This window comes from Lampetra fluviatilis, chromosome 2, assembly GCF_964198595.1.
Source record: "Lampetra fluviatilis chromosome 2, kcLamFluv1.1, whole genome shotgun sequence".
Taxonomy (NCBI): Eukaryota; Metazoa; Chordata; class Hyperoartia; order Petromyzontiformes; family Petromyzontidae; genus Lampetra; species Lampetra fluviatilis.
Window position 1 is genome coordinate 24,875,959 of NC_136276.1, and position 24,583 is coordinate 24,900,541.

The 24,583-nt window shown below is 49.8% G+C and overlaps 1 protein-coding gene across 4 annotated transcripts in view; it reads right to left on the reverse strand.

The window, feature by feature from the left end:
• The window catches only part of LOC144944586 (CUB and sushi domain-containing protein 1-like), a 785,462-nt gene that overhangs the window by 79,626 nt on the left and 681,253 nt on the right, over positions 1-24,583 (reverse strand). For all 4 annotated transcript variants that reach the window (XM_078872870.1, XM_078872887.1, XM_078872877.1 and 1 more), the window contains exon 42: positions 15,025-15,213. In XM_078872870.1, the coding sequence (XP_078728996.1) occupies positions 15,025-15,213 (189 nt within the window). The remainder of the gene's footprint in view (positions 1-15,024; positions 15,214-24,583) is intronic.

Here is a 24,583-nt window from a genome sequence, read left to right on the forward strand (position 1 = left end):
AACGTGATGGTTTTGGTCGGAGTTTCATGTGGCTGTTTCTGTGTGGTGGGAGAGACAGCTTGGCGGATAGTACGGTCAGAGTATCCGTTCATCCTGAGGGCCCGATGTACATGTCTTAATTCACCGGTCAGGTGGTGTTTGTCAGAAATGCCATGTGCTCTGTGGTATAGCGTTTTGATGAGAGAGTTCTTTTGGGATGGGTGGTGGTGGGAATCCGGTTTCAAGTAGGAGTCTGTGTGGGTGGCTTTTCTGTAGACAGAATGTCCCAAGGAACCGTCAGGACTCCTCTCAAACAGAATATCCAAGAATGGTAGTTTACCGTCTTTCTCCACTTCCATGGTGAATCTGATGGATGGGTGTCTAGAATTGATGTGGTCCAAGAAGTGGTTCAATGCTGGGAGGCCATGTGGCCAGATGACGAAAGTGTCATCCACATATCTCTTCCACAGGGAAGGACGCAGGGTGGATGTCTGGATGGCGTCTGATTCAAACTTTTCCATGAATATGTTGGCTATAACTGGTGACAAAGGGGAGCCCATAGGGGTACCCTCATTTTGTTTGTAGAAGGTGCCATTCCAGGTAAAATAGGTGTTGGTGAGGCAATGCCTAACCAGCGCAGGTGCATCAGAATTCAATCCATGTTGGACTAAGTCATCAATTATTGTTAGGGTGTCCGGTACTGGGACTTTGGTAAACAAAGATACTACATCAAAGCTGACGAGGATGTCATCAGGAGATAGTACCATGTCCTTAACCATAGAGACTAATTGGGTTGAGTTGAGTACTGCTGAAGAGGTCTTGCCTGAGAAAGGGAGCAGAGTATCTGATAGAAAACGGGCTAGTTTGTACGTAGGAGAGTTTATCTTCGACACAATGGGTCGTAGCGGGGTGCCTTCCTTATGGATTTTGGGAAGACCATAGAGTCTGGGAGGTCTTGCCGCCGATGGTTTTAACGAGGGACGTTTGCTTGGTTCGATTAGGGAAGTCGAACTCGTGATGATACTGTTGGTTTTCCTCGTTAGGCTTTTAGTGGGATCGTTTTTAATTTTGGAGTAACTCCCATCATTAAGAAGGTCCAGGATTTTGTTGTTGTATGAATCTTTATCCATGATGACCGTGGCATTGCCCTTGTCTGCCGAGAGGATGACTATATCATCTCTCTTTTTTAGGTCCGCGAGTTCAGAGCGTTCGTTTTTGCTGATGTTACTAGTGGGTTTCTTAGCATTCTTAAGAATAGTAGCTATTTCAGCCCTTGCTACATCCGCATGGATGTGTCCTATGCCTCTGAGGGCTACATCAATCTGGGAAATCATATCCTCTACTGGTATATATTTAGGGGTGATGGCGAAATTTAGTCCTTTGGCCAGTACCGTTTTTAGAGTGTCAGAAATTGGGATGTTACTCTGATTAATCACGGTCTTGTTAACATCCAGCTTTGCGATGTGTGGCTCTGGTTTCTTCTTAGATAGGAGGTTGAATTTAGAAATCAGGTTAGCTTTGCATTTGGCTGACAGTGAGTCAGCAGAAGCAGAAGTCATGTTATCAACGTGGTTCCAATCAGAAGGTGACATTTTTTGTGTTAACATTAAATGTGTTTGTAAGAGAGTCTTGTCTAAATTATCGAGTTCAGATCGGAGTAACCTTATTCTCTCCGAGATTAGTGATAGGCTGGCTTTAAATAAGATCTGTTTGGAGTTCGGTGAGGACACAGCAGCGGATGTGAGTGTGAAAGCGATGGGTATTACCTTGTTATCTCGGCATCTCTTGAGGAAGGCCAGCGTCTCGAGAAGCTGTGACTTCTTGTCTCTTTGTCTGTTAAAAACTCTAACAGATAGGTGGAATTCCTCCCCGTAGAGGGCATTAATTCTAGATTTGAAGCTTTCGTGACTGCAAGGAATCATCTTCTTAAGTTTTTTCGGTAAAGTCACGTAGAAAGTAAAATAAAATAAAAAACAAAAATCACGACGTTTCGGAGGCAACACAAGTCTCCGTCATCAGGTGGGACCGTCACAGTCAGATTAGCTGTATCAAGTGAGGCAATGATTCAAGATGTAATCCCTTAAAAGCGAGTTGAGGGGGGAGGGAGAGGGAGGGGGGAGCTCATCAGACTATGGTAGCCAATGAAAGGAACGTATCGGGAGGGAGGGGGGGCGAGGCCAAAAGGGTGGGCGATGGACGTGGAAGCGCTTGTGCGCCAGCGGCCAATTACTGCACACGCCAACACAATGGAGCGATTGTGCGCAAGCGACCAGCCACTGCACCCGCCAACACAATGGGCAGAGAGGAGGAGGGGAGGTCTAATACACATGATAGACAAAAAAACGAAAATGATGATGGGTACAAACTTAGGGGGAGCTCATCAGACTATGGTAGCCAATGAATGGAACGTACCGGGAGGGAGGGGGGGGCGGGGGGGGGCGAGGCCAAAAGGGTGGGGGACGGACGTGGAAGCGCTTGTGCGCAAGCGGCCAATTACTGCACACGCCAACACAATGGAGAGAGAGGGGGAGGGGGGGTCTGATACACATGATAGACAAAAGAACGAAAATGTCCATGTTTATACCAATGCTGGCTGAACAATGAAGAAGAGAGTACTGTTAAAATAACTGGGGATGTTAACACTCGGTAAAGTACAGTAAAATAGTGCCTGTCAGATAAGATGGTCCAAAAAAATTTGTGATTAAGTCTTTTTTGCGTGGTTGATAACATCTTTCCAATGATTACTAAGTTTGTACCCATCATCACGGTTGAAATTATGTCTGTGTTTGTATATTTGTATGGCTTCGTGTACAAACCTTTGATGGTAGCCGGGAGGTTTGCAGAGAACCTTGGTCTCGGAAAAGACAATTTCATGAGAGCCCACCGAGTTGTAGCAATGATCGGCCACGGCAGAAGAATCAGTTCTGCCGTGTTTCAGATCTGACTTGTGCTCGCGGACACGATCAGAAACATGACGTTTCGTTTCTCCAATGTAGCAATCACCACAAATGCAACTCAATTTGTAGACTCCAGGATACTGTAAGTCAGGAACGACATCCTTCACGGATGGAATCAGATCACGGATTTTATGCACTGTACTGAATCGGACTTGGATCTTATGTTTGTTTAGAATTTTGGAGATCTTTTTGGTCACGCCAGCTATGTATGGTAACGTGATGGTTTTGGTCGGAGTTTCATGTGGCTGTTTCTGTGTGGTGGGAGAGACAGCTTGGCGGATAGTACGGTCAGAGTATCCGTTCATCCTGAGGGCCCGATGTACATGTCTTAATTCACCGGTCAGGTGGTGTTTGTCAGAAATGCCATGTGCTCTGTGGTATAGCATTTTGATGAGAGAGTTCTTTTGGGATGGGTGGTGGTGGGAATCCGGTTTCAAGTAGGAGTCTGTGTGGGTGGCTTTTCTGTAGACAGAATGTCCCAAGGAACCGTCAGGACTCCTCTCAAACAGAATATCCAAGAATGGTAGTTTACCATCTTTCTCCACTTCCATGGTGAATCTGATGGATGGGTGTCTAGAATTGATGTGGTCCAAGAAGTGGTTCAATGCTGGGAGGCCATGTGGCCAGATGACGAAAGTGTCATCCACATATCTCTTCCACAGGGAAGGACGCAGGGTGGATGTCTGGATGGCGTCTGATTCAAACTTTTCCATGAATATGTTGGCTATAACTGGTGACAAAGGGGAGCCCATAGGGGTACCCTCATTCTGTTTGTAGAAGGTGCCATTCCAGGTAAAATAGGTGTTGGTGAGGCAATGCCTAACCAGCGCAGGTGCATCAGAATTCAATCCATGTTGGACTAAGTCCTCAATTATTGTTAGGGTGTCCGGTACTGGGACTTTGGTAAACAAAGATACTACATCAAAGCTGACGAGGATGTCATCAGGAGATAGTACCATGTCCTTAACCATAGAGACTAATTGGGTTGAGTTGAGTACTGCTGAAGAGGTCTTGCCTGTGAAAGGGAGCAGAGTATCTGATAGAAAACGGGCTAGTTTGTACGTAGGAGAGTTTATCGTCGACACAATGGGTCGTAGCGGGGTGCCTTCCTTATGGATTTTGGGAAGACCATAGAGTCTGGGAGGTCTTGCCGCCGATGGTTTTAAAGAGGGACGTTTGCTTGGTTCGATTAGGGAAGTCGAACTCGTGATGATACTGTTGGTTTTCCTCGTTAGGCTTTTAGTGAGATCGTTTTTAATTTTGGAGTAACTCCCATCATTAAGAAGGTCCAGGATTTTGTTGTTGTATGAATCTTTATCCATGATGACCGTGGCATTGCCCTTGTCTGCCGAGAGGATGACTATATCATCTCTCTTTTTTAGGTCCGCGAGTTCAGAGCGTTCGTTTTTGCTGATGTTACTAGTGGGTTTCTTAGCATTCTTAAGAATAGTAGCTATTTCAGCTCTTGCTACATCCGCATGGATGTGTCCTATGCCTCTGAGGGCTACATCAATCTGGGAAATCATATCCTCTACTGGTATATATTTAGGGGTGACGGCGAAATTTAGTCCTTTGGCCAGTACCGTTTTTAGAGTGTCAGAAATTGGGATGTTACTCTGATTAATCACGGTCTTGTTAACATCCAGCTTTGCGATGTGTGGCTCTGGTTTCTTCTTAGATAGGAGGTTGAATTTAGAAATCAGGTTAGCTTTGCATTTGGCTGACAGTGAGTCAGCAGAAGCAGAAGTCATGTTATCAACGTGGTTCCAATCAGAAGGTGACATTTTTTGTGTTAACATTAAATGTGTTTGTAAGAGAGTCTTGTCTAAATTATCGAGTTCAGATCGGAGTAACCTTATTCTCTCCGAGATTAGTGATAGGCTGGCTTTAAATAAGATCTGTTTGGAGTTCGGTGAGGACACAGCAGCGGATGTGAGTGTGAAAGCGATGGGTATTACCTTGTTATCTCGGCATCTCTTGAGGAAGGCCAGCGTCTCGAGAAGCTGTGACTTCTTGTCTCTTTGTCTGTTAAAAACTCTAACAGATAGGTGGAATTCCTCCCCGTAGAGGGCATTAATTCTAGATTTGAAGCTTTCGTGACTGCAAGGAATCATCTTCTTAGGTTTTTTCGGTAAAGTCACGTAGAAAGTAAAATAAAATAAAAAACAAAAATCACGACGTTTCGGAGGCAACACAAGTCTCCGTCATCAGGTGGGACCGTCACAGTCAGATTAGCTGTATCAAGTGAGGCAATGATTCAAGATGTAATCCCTTAAAAGCGAGTTGAGGGGGGAGGGAGAGGGAGGGGGGAGCTCATCAGACTATGGTAGCCAATGAAAGGAACGTATCGGGAGGGAGGGGGGGCGAGGCCAAAAGGGTGGGCGATGGACGTGGAAGCGCTTGTGCGCCAGCGGCCAATTACTGCACACGCCAACACAATGGAGCGATTGTGCGCAAGCGACCAGCCACTGCACCCGCCAACACAATGGGCAGAGAGGAGGAGGGGAGGTCTAATACACATGATAGACAAAAGAACGAAAATGATGATGGGTACAAACTTAGGGGGAGCTCATCAGACTATGGTAGCCAATGAATGGAACGTATCGGGAGGGAGGGGGGGGCGGGGGGGGGCGAGGCCAAAAGGGTGGGGGACGGACGTGGAAGCGCTTGTGCGCAAGCGGCCAATTACTGCACACGCCAACACAATGGAGAGAGAGGGGGAGGGGGGGTCTGATACACATGATAGACAAAAGAACGAAAATGTCCATGTTTATACCAATGCTGGCTGAACAATGAAGAGAGTACTGTTAAAATAACTGGGGATGTTAACACTCGGTAAAGTACAGTAAAATAGTGCCTGTCAGATAAGATGGTCCAAAAAAATTTGTGATTAAGTCTTTTTTGCGTGGTTGATAACATCTTTCCAATGATTACTAAGTTTGTACCCATCATCACGGTTGAAATTATGTCTGTGTTTGTATATTTGTATGGCTTCGTGTACAAACCTTTGATGGTAGCCGGGAGGTTTGCAGAGAACCTTGGTCTCGGAAAAGACAATTTCATGAGAGCCCACCGAGTTGTAGCAATGATCGGCCACGGCAGAAGAATCAGTTCTGCCGTGTTTCAGATCTGACTTGTGCTCGCGGACACGATCAGAAACATGACGTTTCGTTTCTCCAATGTAGCAATCACCACAAATGCAACTCAATTTGTAGACTCCAGGATACTGTAAGTCAGGAACGACATCCTTCACGGATGGAATCAGATCACGGATTTTATGCACTGTACTGAATCGGACTTGGATCTTATGTTTGTTTAGAATTTTGGAGATCTTTTTGGTCACGCCAGCTATGTATGGTAACGTGATGGTTTTGGTCGGAGTTTCATGTGGCTGTTTCTGTGTGGTGGGAGAGACAGCTTGGCGGATAGTACGGTCAGAGTATCCGTTCATCCTGAGGGCCCGATGTACATGTCTTAATTCACCGGTCAGGTGGTGTTTGTCAGAAATGCCATGTGCTCTGTGGTATAGCATTTTGATGAGAGAGTTCTTTTGGGATGGGTGGTGGTGGGAATCCGGTTTCAAGTAGGAGTCTGTGTGGGTGGCTTTTCTGTAGACAGAATGTCCCAAGGAACCGTCAGGACTCCTCTCAAACAGAATATCCAAGAATGGTAGTTTACCGTCTTTCTCCACTTCCATGGTGAATCTGATGGATGGGTGTCTAGAATTGATGTGGTCCAAGAAGTGGTTCAATGCTGGGAGGCCATGTGGCCAGATGACGAAAGTGTCATCCACATATCTCTTCCACAGGGAAGGACGCAGGGTGGATGTCTGGATGGCGTCTGATTCAAACTTTTCCATGAATATGTTGGCTATAACTGGTGACAAAGGGGAGCCCATAGGGGTACCCTCATTCTGTTTGTAGAAGGTGCCATTCCAGGTAAAATAGGTGTTGGTGAGGCAATGCCTAACCAGCGCAGGTGCATCAGAATTCAATCCATGTTGGACTAAGTCCTCAATTATTGTTAGGGTGTCCGGTACTGGGACTTTGGTAAACAAAGATACTACATCAAAGCTGACGAGGATGTCATCAGGAGATAGTACCATGTCCTTAACCATAGAGACTAATTGGGTTGAGTTGAGTACTGCTGAAGAGGTCTTGCCTGTGAAAGGGAGCAGAGTATCTGATAGAAAACGGGCTAGTTTGTACGTAGGAGAGTTTATCGTCGACACAATGGGTCGTAGCGGGGTGCCTTCCTTATGGATTTTGGGAAGACCATAGAGTCTGGGAGGTCTTGCCGCCGATGGTTTTAAAGAGGGACGTTTGCTTGGTTCGATTAGGGAAGTCGAACTCGTGATGATACTGTTGGTTTTCCTCATTAGGCTTTTAGTGAGATCGTTTTTAATTTTGGAGTAACTCCCATCATTAAGAAGGTCCAGGATTTTGTTGTTGTATGAATCTTTATCCATGATGACCGTGGCATTGCCCTTGTCTGCCGAGAGGATGACTATATCATCTCTCTTTTTTAGGTCCGCGAGTTCAGAGCGTTCGTTTTTGCTGATGTTACTAGTGGGTTTCTTAGCATTCTTAAGAATAGTAGCTATTTCAGCTCTTGCTACATCCGCATGGATGTGTCCTATGCCTCTGAGGGCTACATCAATCTGGGAAATCATATCCTATACTGGTATATATTTAGGGGTGACGGCGAAATTTAGTCCTTTGGCCAGTACCGTTTTTAGAGTGTCAGAAATTGGGATGTTACTCTGATTAATCACGGTCTTGTTAACATCCAGCTTTGCGATGTGTGGCTCTGGTTTCTTCTTAGATAGGAGGTTGAATTTAGAAATCAGGTTAGCTTTGCATTTGGCTGACAGTGAGTCAGCAGAAGCAGAAGTCATGTTATCAACGTGGTTCCAATCAGAAGGTGACATTTTTTGTGTTAACATTAAATGTGTTTGTAAGAGAGTCTTGTCTAAATTATCGAGTTCAGATCGGAGTAACCTTATTCTCTCCGAGATTAGTGATAGGCTGGCTTTAAATAAGATCTGTTTGGAGTTCGGTGAGGACACAGCAGCGGATGTGAGTGTGAAAGCGATGGGTATTACCTTGTTATCTCGGCATCTCTTGAGGAAGGCCAGCGTCTCGAGAAGCTGTGACTTCTTGTCTCTTTGTCTGTTAAAAACTCTAACAGATAGGTGGAATTCCTCCCCGTAGAGGGCATTAATTCTAGATTTGAAGCTTTCGTGACTGCAAGGAATCATCTTCTTAGGTTTTTTCGGTAAAGTCACGTAGAAAGTAAAATAAAATAAAAAACAAAAATCACGACGTTTCGGAGGCAACACAAGTCTCCGTCATCAGGTGGGACCGTCACAGTCAGATTAGCTGTATCAAGTGAGGCAATGATTCAAGATGTAATCCCTTAAAAGCGAGTTGAGGGGGGAGGGAGAGGGAGGGGGGAGCTCATCAGACTATGGTAGCCAATGAAAGGAACGTATCGGGAGGGAGGGGGGGCGAGGCCAAAAGGGTGGGCGATGGACGTGGAAGCGCTTGTGCGCCAGCGGCCAATTACTGCACACGCCAACACAATGGAGCGATTGTGCGCAAGCGACCAGCCACTGCACCCGCCAACACAATGGGCAGAGAGGAGGAGGGGAGGTCTAATACACATGATAGACAAAAGAACGAAAATGATGATGGGTACAAACTTAGGGGGAGCTCATCAGACTATGGTAGCCAATGAATGGAACGTATCGGGAGGGAGGGGGGGGCGGGGGGGGGCGAGGCCAAAAGGGTGGGGGACGGACGTGGAAGCGCTTGTGCGCAAGCGGCCAATTACTGCACACGCCAACACAATGGAGAGAGAGGGGGAGGGGGGGTCTGATACACATGATAGACAAAAGAACGAAAATGTCCATGTTTATACCAATGCTGGCTGAACAATGAAGAGAGTACTGTTAAAATAACTGGGGATGTTAACACTCGGTAAAGTACAGTAAAATAGTGCCTGTCAGATAAGATGGTCCAAAAAAATTTGTGATTAAGTCTTTTTTGCGTGGTTGATAACATCTTTCCAATGATTACTAAGTTTGTACCCATCATCACGGTTGAAATTATGTCTGTGTTTGTATATTTGTATGGCTTCGTGTACAAACCTTTGATGGTAGCCGGGAGGTTTGCAGAGAACCTTGGTCTCGGAAAAGACAATTTCATGAGAGCCCACCGAGTTGTAGCAATGATCGGCCACGGCAGAAGAATCAGTTCTGCCGTGTTTCAGATCTGACTTGTGCTCGCGGACACGATCAGAAACATGACGTTTCGTTTCTCCAATGTAGCAATCACCACAAATGCAACTCAATTTGTAGACTCCAGGATACTGTAAGTCAGGAACGACATCCTTCATGGATGGAATCAGATCACGGATTTTATGCACTGTACTGAATCGGACTTGGATCTTATGTTTGTTTAGAATTTTGGAGATCTTTTTGGTCACGCCAGCTATGTATGGTAACGTGATGGTTTTGGTCGGAGTTTCATGTGGCTGTTTCTGTGTGGTGGGAGAGACAGCTTGGCGGATAGTACGGTCAGAGTATCCGTTCATCCTGAGGGCCCAATGTACATGTCTTAATTCACCGGTCAGGTGGTGTTTGTCAGAAATGCCATGTGCTCTGTGGTATAGCGTTTTGATGAGAGAGTTCTTTTGGGATGGGTGGTGGTGGGAATCCGGTTTCAAGTAGGAGTCTGTGTGGGTGGCTTTTCTGTAGACAGAATGTCCCAAGGAACCGTCAGGACTCCTCTCAAACAGAATATCCAAGAATGGTAGTTTACCGTCTTTCTCCACTTCCATGGTGAATCTGATGGATGGGTGTCTAGAATTGATGTGGTCCAAGAAGTGGTTCAATGCTGGGAGGCCATGTGGCCAGATGACGAAAGTGTCATCCACATATCTCTTCCACAGGGAAGGACGCAGGGTGGATGTCTGGATGGCGTCTGATTCAAACTTTTCCATGAATATGTTGGCTATAACTGGTGACAAAGGGGAGCCCATAGGGGTACCCTCATTCTGTTTGTAGAAGGTGCCATTCCAGGTAAAATAGGTGTTGGTGAGGCAATGCCTAACCAGCGCAGGTGCATCAGAATTCAATCCATGTTGGACTAAGTCCTCAATTATTGTTAGGGTGTCCGGTACTGGGACTTTGGTAAACAAAGATACTACATCAAAGCTGACGAGGATGTCATCAGGAGATAGTACCATGTCCTTAACCATAGAGACTAATTGGGTTGAGTTGAGTACTGCTGAAGAGGTCTTGCCTGTGAAAGGGAGCAGAGTATCTGATAGAAAACGGGCTAGTTTGTACGTAGGAGAGTTTATCGTCGACACAATGGGTCGTAGCGGGGTGCCTTCCTTATGGATTTTGGGAAGACCATAGAGTCTGGGAGGTCTTGCCGCCGATGGTTTTAAAGAGGGACGTTTGCTTGGTTCGATTAGGGAAGTCGAACTCGTGATGATACTGTTGGTTTTCCTCGTTAGGCTTTTAGTGAGATCGTTTTTAATTTTGGAGTAACTCCCATCATTAAGAAGGTCCAGGATTTTGTTGTTGTATGAATCTTTATCCATGATGACCGTGGCATTGCCCTTGTCTGCCGAGAGGATGACTATATCATCTCTCTTTTTTAGGTCCGCGAGTTCAGAGCGTTCGTTTTTGCTGATGTTACTAGTGGGTTTCTTAGCATTCTTAAGAATAGTAGCTATTTCAGCTCTTGCTACATCCGCATGGATGTGTCCTATGCCTCTGAGGGCTACATCAATCTGGGAAATCATATCCTCTACTGGTATATATTTAGGGGTGACGGCGAAATTTAGTCCTTTGGCCAGTACCGTTTTTAGAGTGTCAGAAATTGGGATGTTACTCTGATTAATCACGGTCTTGTTAACATCCAGCTTTGCGATGTGTGGCTCTGGTTTCTTCTTAGATAGGAGGTTGAATTTAGAAATCAGGTTAGCTTTGCATTTGGCTGACAGTGAGTCAGCAGAAGCAGAAGTCATGTTATCAACGTGGTTCCAATCAGAAGGTGACATTTTTTGTGTTAACATTAAATGTGTTTGTAAGAGAGTCTTGTCTAAATTATCGAGTTCAGATCGGAGTAACCTTATTCTCTCCGAGATTAGTGATAGGCTGGCTTTAAATAAGATCTGTTTGGAGTTCGGTGAGGACACAGCAGCGGATGTGAGTGTGAAAGCGATGGGTATTACCTTGTTATCTCGGCATCTCTTGAGGAAGGCCAGCGTCTCGAGAAGCTGTGACTTCTTGTCTCTTTGTCTGTTAAAAACTCTAACAGATAGGTGGAATTCCTCCCCGTAGAGGGCATTAATTCTAGATTTGAAGCTTTCGTGACTGCAAGGAATCATCTTCTTAGGTTTTTTCGGTAAAGTCACGTAGAAAGTAAAATAAAATAAAAAACAAAAATCACGACGTTTCGGAGGCAACACAAGTCTCCGTCATCAGGTGGGACCGTCACAGTCAGATTAGCTGTATCAAGTGAGGCAATGATTCAAGATGTAATCCCTTAAAAGCGAGTTGAGGGGGGAGGGAGAGGGAGGAGGGAGCTCATCAGACTATGGTAGCCAATGAAAGGAACGTATCGGGAGGGAGGGGGGGCGAGGCCAAAAGGGTGGGCGATGGACGTGGAAGCGCTTGTGCGCCAGCGGCCAATTACTGCACACGCCAACACAATGGAGCGATTGTGCGCAAGCGACCAGCCACTGCACCCGCCAACACAATGGGCAGAGAGGAGGAGGGGAGGTCTAATACACATGATAGACAAAAGAACGAAAATGATGATGGGTACAAACTTAGGGGGAGCTCATCAGACTATGGTAGCCAATGAATGGAACGTATCGGGAGGGAGGGGGGGGCGGGGGGGGGGGCGAGGCCAAAAGGGTGGGGGACGGACGTGGAAGCGCTTGTGCGCAAGCGGCCAATTACTGCACACGCCAACACAATGGAGAGAGAGGGGGAGGGGGGGTCTGATACACATGATAGACAAAAGAACGAAAATGTCCATGTTTATACCAATGCTGGCTGAACAATGAAGAGAGTACTGTTAAAATAACTGGGGATGTTAACACTCGGTAAAGTACAGTAAAATAGTGCCTGTCAGATAAGATGGTCCAAAAAAATTTGTGATTAAGTCTTTTTTGCGTGGTTGATAACATCTTTCCAATGATTACTAAGTTTGTACCCATCATCACGGTTGAAATTATGTCTGTGTTTGTATACACACACATACATAGAATCACACACACATTGGCCTACACACACATACACATATGGACTCACACACACAGACATGGACTTTAGATACACAGACAGAGTTACACACACATATCGACTCACACACACACATTGACTTACACATACATATGGCGTGCCTAGCAAGGCGATGTTGAATAATCCTTGCCAGGACCTTTCCCGGCACACTGAGGAGTGAGATGCACCTGTAGTTGTTACAGTCTGTGCGGTCCCCCTTCTTAAAGAGGGCATCCTTCCAATCCTGCGGAACCCATCCAGTCATCCAGACTGTTGTTATGATGTCATATAGGGCAGTCTGTGCACAAACGCCACCCTCCCTCAGCATTTCGCTTTGGAGATCATCTCTGCCCGGTGCCTTTCCTGGTCTCAGACTCCGGGTCGCCTTCAGTACTTCCTCAACAGATGGCACCTCAGCCTGCTACTCACTGGGGTTGACTTCTTCCAATATTTGAGGCACCGCAGCCTCAGCAGGGTTATCCCCACTTTTTGCCATGATGTTTTCCTGGCTGAGGGATTTCCCCTCCCCCAGGACCTCACATAAATGCTCAGCAAATCTGCAAACCTGTTCCTGGAGGTCGGAGATTGGATCACCATTTTTTCCCCTAATGATGATAATAGGAGTGGCGCTGCAGGTTACTTTTTTGATGGAGTTAAATCGTGATTCGTGATCGCGGGCCACTGAGGCAGACTCCATCTCCTCAGCAACCTGCGACCACCACCCATCCTTGCAGCGCCTTTACGGCTCTCCGAACCTCCGAGCGAAGGTTGCGGTAAGGCTCCTCATTCTCTGACGTGGGATGCTGTAGCCGATGAGAGTGGGCCTGTTGCTTTTTCTCAACTATCCTGAACACCTCCTCTGTCAGCCAGGGTCTCTGGGGAGGTCTGGACCAGGTACCCAAAGCAGCCATTGCAGCTGCATGAGTCACAGTCCTAAACCTCGCCCATTTACCCTCGACATCAGGAGGAGTGGGAGACGATGCCAACCCCAGCCGCAAGCGATGATGAAATTCTCGCTTGCAACTTTCATCAGCTAGCTGAGATCAGGCCACTTTAGGTTGGAATGGGGTGCTGGGTGTACACCCACCAACGGAGTGGAAGAATGGCAGGCACATCTTACAGATGACTAGTCGATGGTCAGAGGGCAGATCAGCTCCACGGTAGGTCCTGGTGTCAAGGACATGGGCTCGCGTCCGCTGGTCCGTCACTATGTAGTCCAGCAGATGTTCTTGCTTGGACCCGGCATGCATCCATGATGTTGTGTGGATGCGCCGATGCCGGAAGAGCGTGTTGGTAATTACAAGCCCATGGGCTGCACACAAATCTAGCAGCCTCCTACCTTTGTTATTGAGCTGATCTGGCCCATGCCCTCCAAACACTCCAGACCAGTTGCCAGCATCATGACCAACTCGGGCATTGAAGTCACCCAACAAGATGTCTCTATCCTGAGTGGCCACTTTAGCCAGCACCTGTGACAGGAGGTCATAGAAGGCATCTGACTCATCGGCTTTGCCTGCATCCCTCCACAGATGTGGTGGGGGCATAAGTAACCACGACCACCACTCCTCGCCTCCGGTTGATGGGAAGGCGAGCCCAAAGTAGCCTGGGGCTTACAGCTTCCCACACCTCACGTCACGCTCCCAAGCCCCCTTCATTCTTTTGTTCAGAAGAAGAGCCACACCCTGTTGTTTGGCAGTCTCCTGCCCTGAGTAGAGGACTGACTGTCCACCCCTCATAGTGGCAGGAGCCAGAACCGGTCCACCGGACCTTCTGAATGCCACAGAGATCCAGGCGGTACCGGTCCAGCTCCCGACAGAGGAGTGGCAGCCTCTCCTCTGCAGTGAGCGTTCGAACATTCCACGTGGCCACACGAAGTGGTTTTTCGTTGTTTCTGGAGGAGCCCCGAGGGTAAAGATTAAATCTCCTGGCTCCGCCAATTGGTGTTAAGGCCAGGAGACGTCATAGACGCCTGTCCCCCCGGGGCCTCCGGCACAAGCTTTTTAGTTACATATTTGGACTCACACACACATATGGACTCACACACACATCGACGTACACACACACATCGACTGACACACATAGACACACACACACAGGACTTACACACTCACATGCAGCCATGCACACACATCGACTAACACACACACATTGACTGACAAACACACATCGACTTACACAGCAATCCCCGATGATGCCACAGCTAGAGCAATTTTCTCTCTCTGGTGAGCCTTAGCGAGGGTTGACCGCACCACCCTCTGTAGAGCCTTACACACCGCACTAGGTACTCATGTGAGGCTGAGTCGACCTAGGGCATTGGCCGTGAGCAGGAATCAAACTCGGGTCGCCGGTTTCATAGCGCAGCGTGCTAACTGCTACACTAAACTAAATCATTTTGATTTTAGCACGAAAGGCCCACTGAGCTATTTAGCGAACTGACCACAAACCATAGCTCATCGAAGTGACTTATATGTATTGCAACCACATACTCTAAACGAGTGATGTTCATTCTAAATGTGGAGGGAAACTCCGGAAGACCCGCAGAAAATCCACGCGACTATTCAGTGACAGATATGCAAACTCCAAATATACAGCAGGCGTCAGGGTCAGCATCGATGTTATCTCGCACCGATACCAATACCCGCCATTCGCCACTAAGTGATGGTGACGTCACCATGGCGCCTGTACCAGGCCAGGTACACTTTGAAGTGCACGCACACGCGCGCAGAACGCCGGCGGCTCACACGGGGGAGGTGCCGTGTGACCTCTGTAAGGGAGTCGAACCTTGGCAGGTGGGGATGGGGTAGTCCCAGTTGCGGCTGCGTCCGTGGCGGCACGACAGGACGGGGTGGCCCACCAGGGTGTAGCCGGGCAGGCAGCGGAAGGAGACGGAGCTTCCCACGGTATACTCGGCGCCCGTTACCAGCCCGTTGCGGAAAGGGTTCGGGTCAGGGCACGAGCTCAGTTGGTAGGCTGAAATGAAATAATTAAAAGTGGGGTGTAACAAAATATCAAAAACGTTAACATTAACATTTCAGGCCCGCACTTACTCAACAGGCAGCATGCTTAAATTTTTATGTTTATGTAAATAACACTTAAATTAAACGCGATCTTTTATTGTCATTTTAAACGTGGACCCTGGCCAGTACCCCCCCCCCCCCCCCCCATTTTTATTGACGTCACCTCGGCCCACTCTGACCCTTGAGCCCTGGGGTGCAGTTGCACCACCTGCGCACTCGAAAGCCTTGATGAGAGACCGCCTCTAGGATCGCAGTTCAATGCCGGTTTTGAAGGGACGCTGCTAAGCCCAGAGGACGTCAACGTTGGCGCACGGAATACACACAATGTGCCCAGGAGCAGGAGAGCTCGCATTGAGAGAGCTTGACGCGCGTGAATCGCGCACGGCCGGGTGGAGTGAGACGCAGCGGCTCGAGGACACGTTACACCGTGCCGAGCGGCTGTGCTGCCGAGTCCAGAGCGGCTGTGTTGCTTGATTGGCGCGTCTATGGTGTTGTTTTCGACTTTCATAAATAACACGGGTGGTAACTGAATAATTACTCGTGTTCCATATTTAAACACAATATCTATACTCATACTCTTTGGTTCTTTCGGTAGTCACGTAGGTAGAAAATTAATAAATAACGACGTTTCGATCGCAACAGAAGCAATCGTCATCAGGTGGGACAACCACAGCAAGAAAAAACTGCTGAAGTAGGCGAGAGATCTGCCGTGGCACGAGGTTACATAGGCCTCGGCAGTAGGGGGGAGAGAGAAGGGTGGGAAGGAGGCGGGGCAGAAAGTGGACCCCGCAGCAGCACCCAGGTCACTGAAGTAGAGATCGGAGAGAGATGCACAGAGAGAGAAAGAAAGACACAGAGAGAGTCGGAAATAACAGCTGACATAGGCAGGTAGGATAGAAACATCACAGTCAGTTAAGACTTTACCTGGTTAATAACGTCCTTCCAATGATTGCTCAGTTTGTACCCATCTTCTCGGTTGAAGTTGTGTCTGTGTTTATACATTTGGATGGCTTCATGAACAAATCTCTGATGATAGCCGGTGGGTTTGCAGAGTACATTAGTCTTGGAAAAGTCAATTTTGTGTGAGCCCACAGCGTTAAAACAATGATCAGCAACGGCAGAGGTATTGGTCATACCGTGTTTCAGATCTGCCTTGTTTTAATATCTATACTCGTTCAGATTATTTTCAAGAAAGAAACTAAGCATACATTTTAACGATGATATAAATAATAATCTCTTTTAGTCACCAGTCGGTCATACAGCATTCTAAGTTGATTGTAGAGACGCATTTGGGGCCATTGAGAGTACAGTATACAGGAGTACAGTACTGAATACAGTAGTGAAGTACTGTGCACAGTAGCACACGCGACCACAGGGAGAGAGACACACAAACTCCAAATATACAGGCGTCAGGGTCGGGATGGAACCCACGGCCTCCTGCGTATCAGGGGAGGTAATTAACATCTGGTCACCATGGCACCCACGTTTGGCCTTTCATGTTTTTGCCTGATACCCAATCGAGACGGACGGGTGGGACGTAAGGTGTAGCCGTCATGAGACGGTGGCGGTGGTCAATTCGCGCAACGAAAACGACGCTGTAGGAGAACTGACTGTACTTACATACAGTAGAACCTCTCTTGACGACCGCCCCTGTTAACTAATGATCGCTTAGCGACGGGCCTCCATAGAGCCTAATTTGTAGTGTATAGTGTAGTGTATAGTAGTGTAGATTATAGTAGTGTATATTTGAACCTCTGTTAACGACCACCCCTGTTAATGACTGATTGCTTAACAACAGGCCTCCATTAAGCCCAATGTGTAGTGTATAGTGTAGTGTATAGTAGGGTAGTGTACAGTGTAGTGTATAGTAGTATATAGTAGAACTCCTGTTAACGAACACCCCTGTTAACAACTAATTGCTTAACGACAGGCCTCCATAGAGCCCAATGTGTAGTGTATAGTAGTGTATATCGTATCTGTCAATTTTTTTTATCAGTGTGTTTAGGCTTTTACGACCAATATCCATAATACAGGTTTTTTGGGTGAGATCGCCACCACCACCACCACCAACCTCCATTGTCGTCAAATCATCATCAAAGGCAGTGTGGTTCTTAACCATAACTGCAGCTTTGGTTCTCAATCGTCATTTGTTTTTATAATGTTAATAAATACAAAGGGTTTGATGAAACAAAGTAGTTGTAACTAACGTGCCCGTGCTCAATTTGCGTTTAGATGATTTACCTTCTAAAAAAAATTGCCCATGTCTCGCACCCCAGGTTAAGGACCACTGATCAAAGGTAATAAAAAAAAACACATTGGTTTATTGGAGTTATTATTAAACATTTACTATTTCCCCCCATATGTTTGTTCACTACCAGGAACGTAACCCCATTGTAAACAAGGTTTCTGAATCCGCGAGCATTTTCAAGAACGTAGCCCTCGCTGTGCGTTGATGTTGAACAAATGTCTACGGACTAGAACTACAGGTTTTTTGGGTTAGATCGCGTAAATAAATAAATGAGTCGTTAAATCCACCACCACCCAACACAGTCAATTAGTAAGGTTTGTCACGTAAACAAAACATGCCAATTCGTTACTAGTACAACACACTGGTGTGTTGAAGAGCAAAGCCACAACATTTACAATCTGAATCTTGATTTGAAGCTTTCGTGACTGCAGGAATCCATACTCTTCGGTTCTTGATAATTGGTTCTTTACCCTTCTATCTGGCAACAAAACTGACACCTTTTTACAAGGAGTCATGTTTGCATAGACCGCAATACCTGCAGTCATAATACAAACAAAAGAACATAACTCTGATAATGTGCACTGTCCTTAAAGTTGATTGATCCACACCCGAGACAGCTTTCCTTAGAGCCTAGTCTCATATGGGTTGGACCAGATGACGCTAAAAGGCGCACTCTTTTCGGTTCTTTCGGTAAAGTCACATAGGTAGAAAAATAATAATAGATCACGACGTTTCGATCGCCACACAAGCAACCGTCTTCAGGTGGGAGAGAGAAACAGGCTGCTGAAACAAGTCCTTATATGTAGAGCCGAGACATCCCAATTTCCGACTGCCTAAAATCGGTACTAGTGTAGGGGTGTTAGAGAGAGAGCCGTTATGCATGGCAGCTTATGGGAAACAAACACAGTGGACGGGGCTACGTGAGTGCACGGGGGAGGTGCTCTCAACGACGTCCGCACCAGGCAGCCCGGGGCCCCACCCCTCAGCGGGGGTTGAGTATAAAGGGGGATGTGTCAGAGGGCTCGGGGCAGAATGTTAAAGCTAAACCAGTGAAGACCGAAGATCGTCTAGCTAGAGCCCTGGACTCCCCTGGGACGCCGCCCTTGTCAGGGCCGCGCAGGACCGAGCCAGCGGCGTGGTCCCGAGAACCAGAGCTAGTGCTCTGGGACTCCGGGTACCGTAGCCCGACTTACCAGTGTCGGGCCAGACAGCCTCCCCTAGCCCGTTAGTGGAGGACTAGGAGGTAGGTCAGAGATAGCTAGCAGTGTATTCCCAGCTAGCCGGGTGAGGGGGCCGATACCCCCTCCAGTGTTGTATGTCCGCGGTTGTGACAACTGTTGCGGAATAAATACGTGTGCCTCAACCCCGGCGTCCAAGAGTCATCAACGGTATTACATCTGGTGTCAGAAGTAAAAATCTATTAACATGGACACGCGCCGGTCAGCTCGGGTCAGGATACCGGGGGCGGAGGACACCGCTGCAGTCGGAGAGCCCGGGACGGGTGAAGAGAGCACGGAGCAGTCGGGGCCAGATACGGCTACGCCGCAGCAACAGGAGGGTGGAGAGGTGTCGGCAGAGGGGCTGAGGCAGGCGCACGCCAAGCTGATGGAGCTGCTGCACGCCGCTGCCAGCATGCTGGACCACATCACTCAGCTGGGGGCTGCTGGACCGCCACGGGGCGACGAAAGCCGACAACCACAGCGCCTTCCCGCCATTTCGGTGGAACACCAGTTTGAAAATCCCGCCATCACCGCAGCTGCAGTTGAGGGCGTGGCCGGCCTGAGCATCGCGTCCAACGGCGGGCATACAGTACCTGCCGCGTCATCGCCAACGGACGGGACGTCACCACGGGTGCGACCGGCGATGCCATCGGTCGTGCGCGCCGAAGCAGAGCCGGGTGAGGGGGACGAGGAAGGGCGACCTTCTGCGGCAGCCGCTGCGCTACATCAGCGACTGCCTCCACTCAAAGAATTTGTGGGCGAGGAAGGCGACTGGGGCGGCTTCCAGCGGCGCTTCCTCGCTCACCAGGAGATGGCGAAGTGGACGGACGCCGAGGCTCTCCGCGCGCTGCCAGCACTCCTCGACAGCGACGCCCTCGCCACTTTAACATCGGCACCGAAGGAGAGGCGCTCTACGCTGCAGACGGCGATGCAGGTGCTGGCTGCAGTTTACGGTCCGCCGTCAGACTGTCGCCAACTCTTCTACGATCGCCAGCGGGGGGCAAAGGAGTCGCCTCTGGCGTACCGCACAAGCCTCCTGGCACTGGCAAAGTTACAGAGAAGATACTCCTGCTGGCGGACGACTTGGAGATCGTCATCGTCGCACAGGACGACGCGGAGATGTGCTCCCTCCAAGCAGCACGACTCCTCCACGCAAACCTGCTCGCGCAACGACGCAAGGCCAGCAAGGCGGCGAGCGGGCGTACCGTGGCCGCAGCCACCCTCCCGGCGGAGGAGATCTGCGCCATCGACCATCAACAGCGGCAGGGAGCGGGAGTACGGGCGGACCGGGGCGGCTCGAGCCATCCCGATCATCCGTCGTCGTCACCAGCGCTCCCACGCTGCTACAACTGCCGCATCCGGGGCCATGTCGCCTCGGGGTGCCGCTCTCCTCGGCAGCACGGGACGACACCTCGACGGGACGCCGGCTCTCTTCCCAAGCTCCATCATCATAACCCGGCGAGTCGCGGCACCTCACATGTTTGGCCCACGCACACACCCACCACACACTCATACACCGCACCGATTGGGGGGCCAATATCGCGCACCATCGCAACAACACGCACCGCTCTGGGTACTCAGATTGAACCCAGCCAGTGGTCCGTGTTGGCCCATCGTGTTGTAGCCGCGTCGTCGGGGTCGTCGGCCGTTGTGGGGCACATCGACGGGGTCGAGGTGCGCATCCTGGTCGATACGGGAGCATCGGCGACCATTATTTCGGAGTTAATTTACAATATTCTCCCTGCCCAGAGCCGTCCTTTGATGCCTGTTAACGTGCCATTCTTTGCTGCTAACGGGGGCTCACTTGGCATCATCGGACAGATTCGAGCCCTAATTTGTATCGGGGATATTAAATTGTCTGGGCCGATTTTTGTTTCCTCCTCGCTGGCGGTTCCGTGCCTGCTGGGGACGGACTTCCTGGCCAAAATGCCGATTAGGATATTAATCGACCAGGGATGCATTGAGCTCCCGTCGGGCCGACGCATGGCGTTTCTGCCATCCCCCGGTACGAGTCGGACGGCGTTCGCAACGGTGCCGGCGTTTGTAGATAGAACGGTGCGCGTTCCTCCGGGGGCACAAATGTTGGTTCCTTTGAAACTTCGGCGGCCCTTCGCTAAGGGCATTGGGGCCCAAGGGGTTCTGCTGGGGCCATCTAGGGCCAGGGTTAGTGGACCTCATTTACTTCCGGCCCATACCATAGTAAGAGGGGACGGAGACCCCTTCATCGCGGTCCTCAATGTGGGCTCGCAGACGGTGGTGGTCCCGCAGGGGACCGTGCTTGCTCACGCGACGCCGGTGCCCTGTGAGGAACCCGTCGCGAATCACGTGAGTGCTGTCCCTGCGCCGCGACCACATTCGGACAGCGATGAAGGGTGGCTCGAGGCGCTTTGTGCGGGATCGACGGACCTGTCAAACTCAGAGCGTCAACAGCTTAAAACGCTACTGCGGGAATTTTCCGACGTTTTCAGTCGGGACAAATACGATTTGGGTTGCACTCATCTGCTGCGTCACCATATTGATACGGGTGACAGCGCGCCAATACGCCAGAATCCGTTTCGGTTAAGTCCCGCCGAAAAGGACCATGTCAAATCGGCTATTGATGACATGTTAGCCGCCGACATCATTTCTCCTTCCACCAGCCCTTGGGGAGCGCGATCGTCCTGGTTAAAAAGCAGGATGGCTCGTTGCGGTTTTGCGTTGATTTTCGGCGCCTTAACAAAATTTCGGTTGCCGACGCATACCCGCTCCCACGGATGGACGAATCGCTGGACGCCTTGGCGGGAGCGCGATTCTTCTCCACATTGGATTTACTTTCGGGATTCTGGCAGCTTCCTCTGGACGATGATTCAAAGCCTAAAACTGCTTTCCGTACACCGCACGGCCTGTTCCAATTCAACCGGTTGCCGATGGGACTCCACTCAGCGCCGGCAACTTTCCAGCGTTTGATGGAATTGGTTTTGGCTGGATTGCAATGGGATTCGTGCCTGATTTATTTGGATGACGTTATCGTCTTTAGTAAAACTTTTGACGAACATCTCCAGAGGTTGCGGGCGGTTTTCCTAAAGATGCGGGCTGCTAATTTGAAATTCAAACCCCAAAAATGTCATCTGTTACGCGATTCGGTGCGTTATTTGGGACACATTGTGGGGCGCTCAGGTATTGCTACCGATCCCACCAAAACGCAGTGCGTCAGCTCCTGGCCGACTCCCACCTCGGTGGGAGAGGTCAGGAGTTTTATTGGCTTCGCGTCGTATTACCGACGTTTCGTCGCAGATTTTGCGACGATTGCGAAACCCCTACACGCTTTAACATCAAAAGGGGTTCAGTTCCACTGGGGTCAGGAGGAGGAGGCTGCTTTCTGCTCCCTTCGGGACGCCCTGGTAAAAGCTCCTCCCTTGAGTTACCCCGATTTTTCTAAGCCTTTTTTGCTCGACACCGATGCGAGCAACACAGGTATTGGGGGCGTGCTTTCCCAGGTGGTCGACGGCGTTGAACGGGTGGTTGCGTACGGCAGTCGGGTGTTGTCTCCGGCGGAGCAAAGATATTGTGTCACCCGTCGGGAACTGTTGGCAATTGTCTATTTCATCCAACAGTATCGCCCATATCTGTACGGTCGGCATTTCACCGTCCGCACAGATCATGCGGCACTGCAGTACGCCCTGCGAGTTCAACAGCCATCGGGACAATTGTCCCGATGGTTGGAGATCCTCCAGGATTTTGATTTTGAAACCACCTACCATAAGGGCGTTCGCCACACAAATGCTGACGCTCTGTTGCGCATGCCAACCACCTCCGAATGTGCATGCCTCCTGGGGTCGGGACGTTGCAGGCCAGCAGGGGACATACCGGTTCTGGTCCTGGCGGCCGCCGGCCACGACGAAACATTGGTTCCAAATTCAATCGCACAACAGGGAAAAGATTCCCTGTTGGGGATGCCCGTCAATGAATGGGGGCGCCTCCAGATGGAGGATACCTCTCTCCTCGGGTTGCGTCGTCGCGTCGGCTGTGCTGGGCAGGGCAGGGGTGATGCCGACGCATGGGAATTGGTGCATGGTCTGCTGATGCACTGGGACGGAAAATCCCATCGACATCGGCTGGTGGGCCCTTCCGGGTTGCGGGGCAAGGCGGTGTGGGCCGCACATGAGCGCCTCCTACACCTGGGGACCCAAAAGACCCTCGCCTTACTCCAACTCGATTATTTTTGGCCAGGCATGACGAAGGATGTCGGGGATTTACTGGGGTCATGCCCTCGGTGCGCGCAACAAAAACCGCCAGCACGTGTGTCTAACCCACCCTTGCAGTCAATCAAAGTGTCCAGAGTTAACGAACTCGTCGCGCTGGATATTTTGGGCCCATTCCCCGCCACACCCAGGGGCAATAGATATTTGTTAACTGGTGTGGAGTATTTTACACGCTGGCCTATGGCCTGGCCCCTTGCCAACCAGTCGGCAGCAGCCATCGTGGAGGCCTTTGTTCAGGGTTATGTCCTGGACAAAGGTGCTCCGGAGCGGCTGCTGACCGACCAGGGCAAAAATTTTTCCGGTAAATTGCTCAAAGAAGTCTGTGAGCTCCTGGGCACGAAGAAAATTCGTACCTTCCCGTATCACCCGCAGACTGACGGGATGGTCGAGCGTCTGCATCGGACCATCGCGTCAATGTTGTCACAGCAGGTGTCGGACTCACAGACCGATTGGGACTTGCAAATTCAAGGGGTATTGGCGGCGTACCGGATGGCCCCCCACGCAGCTACGGGATTTTCACCCTTCTACCTCATGTACGGCCGCGAACCTGACCCGCCTGTTCGTGCCCAGCTGCAGATCCCCGCGCCTCAGGGAAAAACTAAATTGGCTGACCATGTAAAATTTAATTTGGCCAAATTGACAGAGGCACGGGATGCTGCCATGCAAAACTCTGACCTCCGTCAGAAAGCGAATGAGCGGCTCAGACTGGGTCGGGCGCACATGCTGCAGTGGAAGCCGGGGGACAAGGCATGGCTGCACTGTCCCCAGGTGCCACTCGCAACCTCCTCTAAGCTGGTGCGGCCATGGCGGGGCCCTGTGGAGGTGGTCGACGTTTTGCGACCGCAGTGCGTGCGCATCAAATGGGGGAAGCGGCGGTGGTTCGTCCACCCCTCTAGATTAAAACCCTTCGTTGCGGTATACATCCCCACTTCACACACACGTGGCCAAACATGTGGGGGGTCGACCGACTCACTGGGACCGTCTCCGTCGCGCTCACCTAATGCCTTGCCGGCTGTGCCACCTCCAGGTGTATCAGGAATGACGGGCTCACGCCCGATCACCCCTCCTGGGGATGCCAAGGGTCACGCGGCGTCGGATGAGGACTCACTCCGAGACGGACAGTTGCCACCTGACGGTCCACCACCCGGGGTTACCCCGTGTGAGGGGCCCGCTGCACGGACACGCGCTAAAATGCGCAGACTGTTGTGAGGCCGGAAGATGTGTACATAGGTTGTGTTCATTGCGTGTTGTGTGTGTGGTGGGTTCCCTGCAAATTGTGTATAGACTGTTTTACGGAATTCGTATTTAATCGGGGGGGTGCGTCGGGTTGTTTTCTCTTCTTGCTGTTGCGTTCTTGTTGTGTTGTTCTTGTTATTGTTGAAAAATAGTGAGGCACACGCGCGGTCAGGGGGTAAATGCGCTTTTATTGTCGTTTTTTTTGTATGTTGGCAGCCGGGACGGCCGTAAGCTATGCGGGGGGGGGGGGGGGTGATGTAGGGGTGTTAGAGAGAGAGCCGTTATGCATGGCAGCTTATGGGAAACAAACACAGTGGACGGGGCTACGTGAGTGCACGGGGGGGGGTGCTCTCAACGACGTCCGCACCAGGCAGCCCG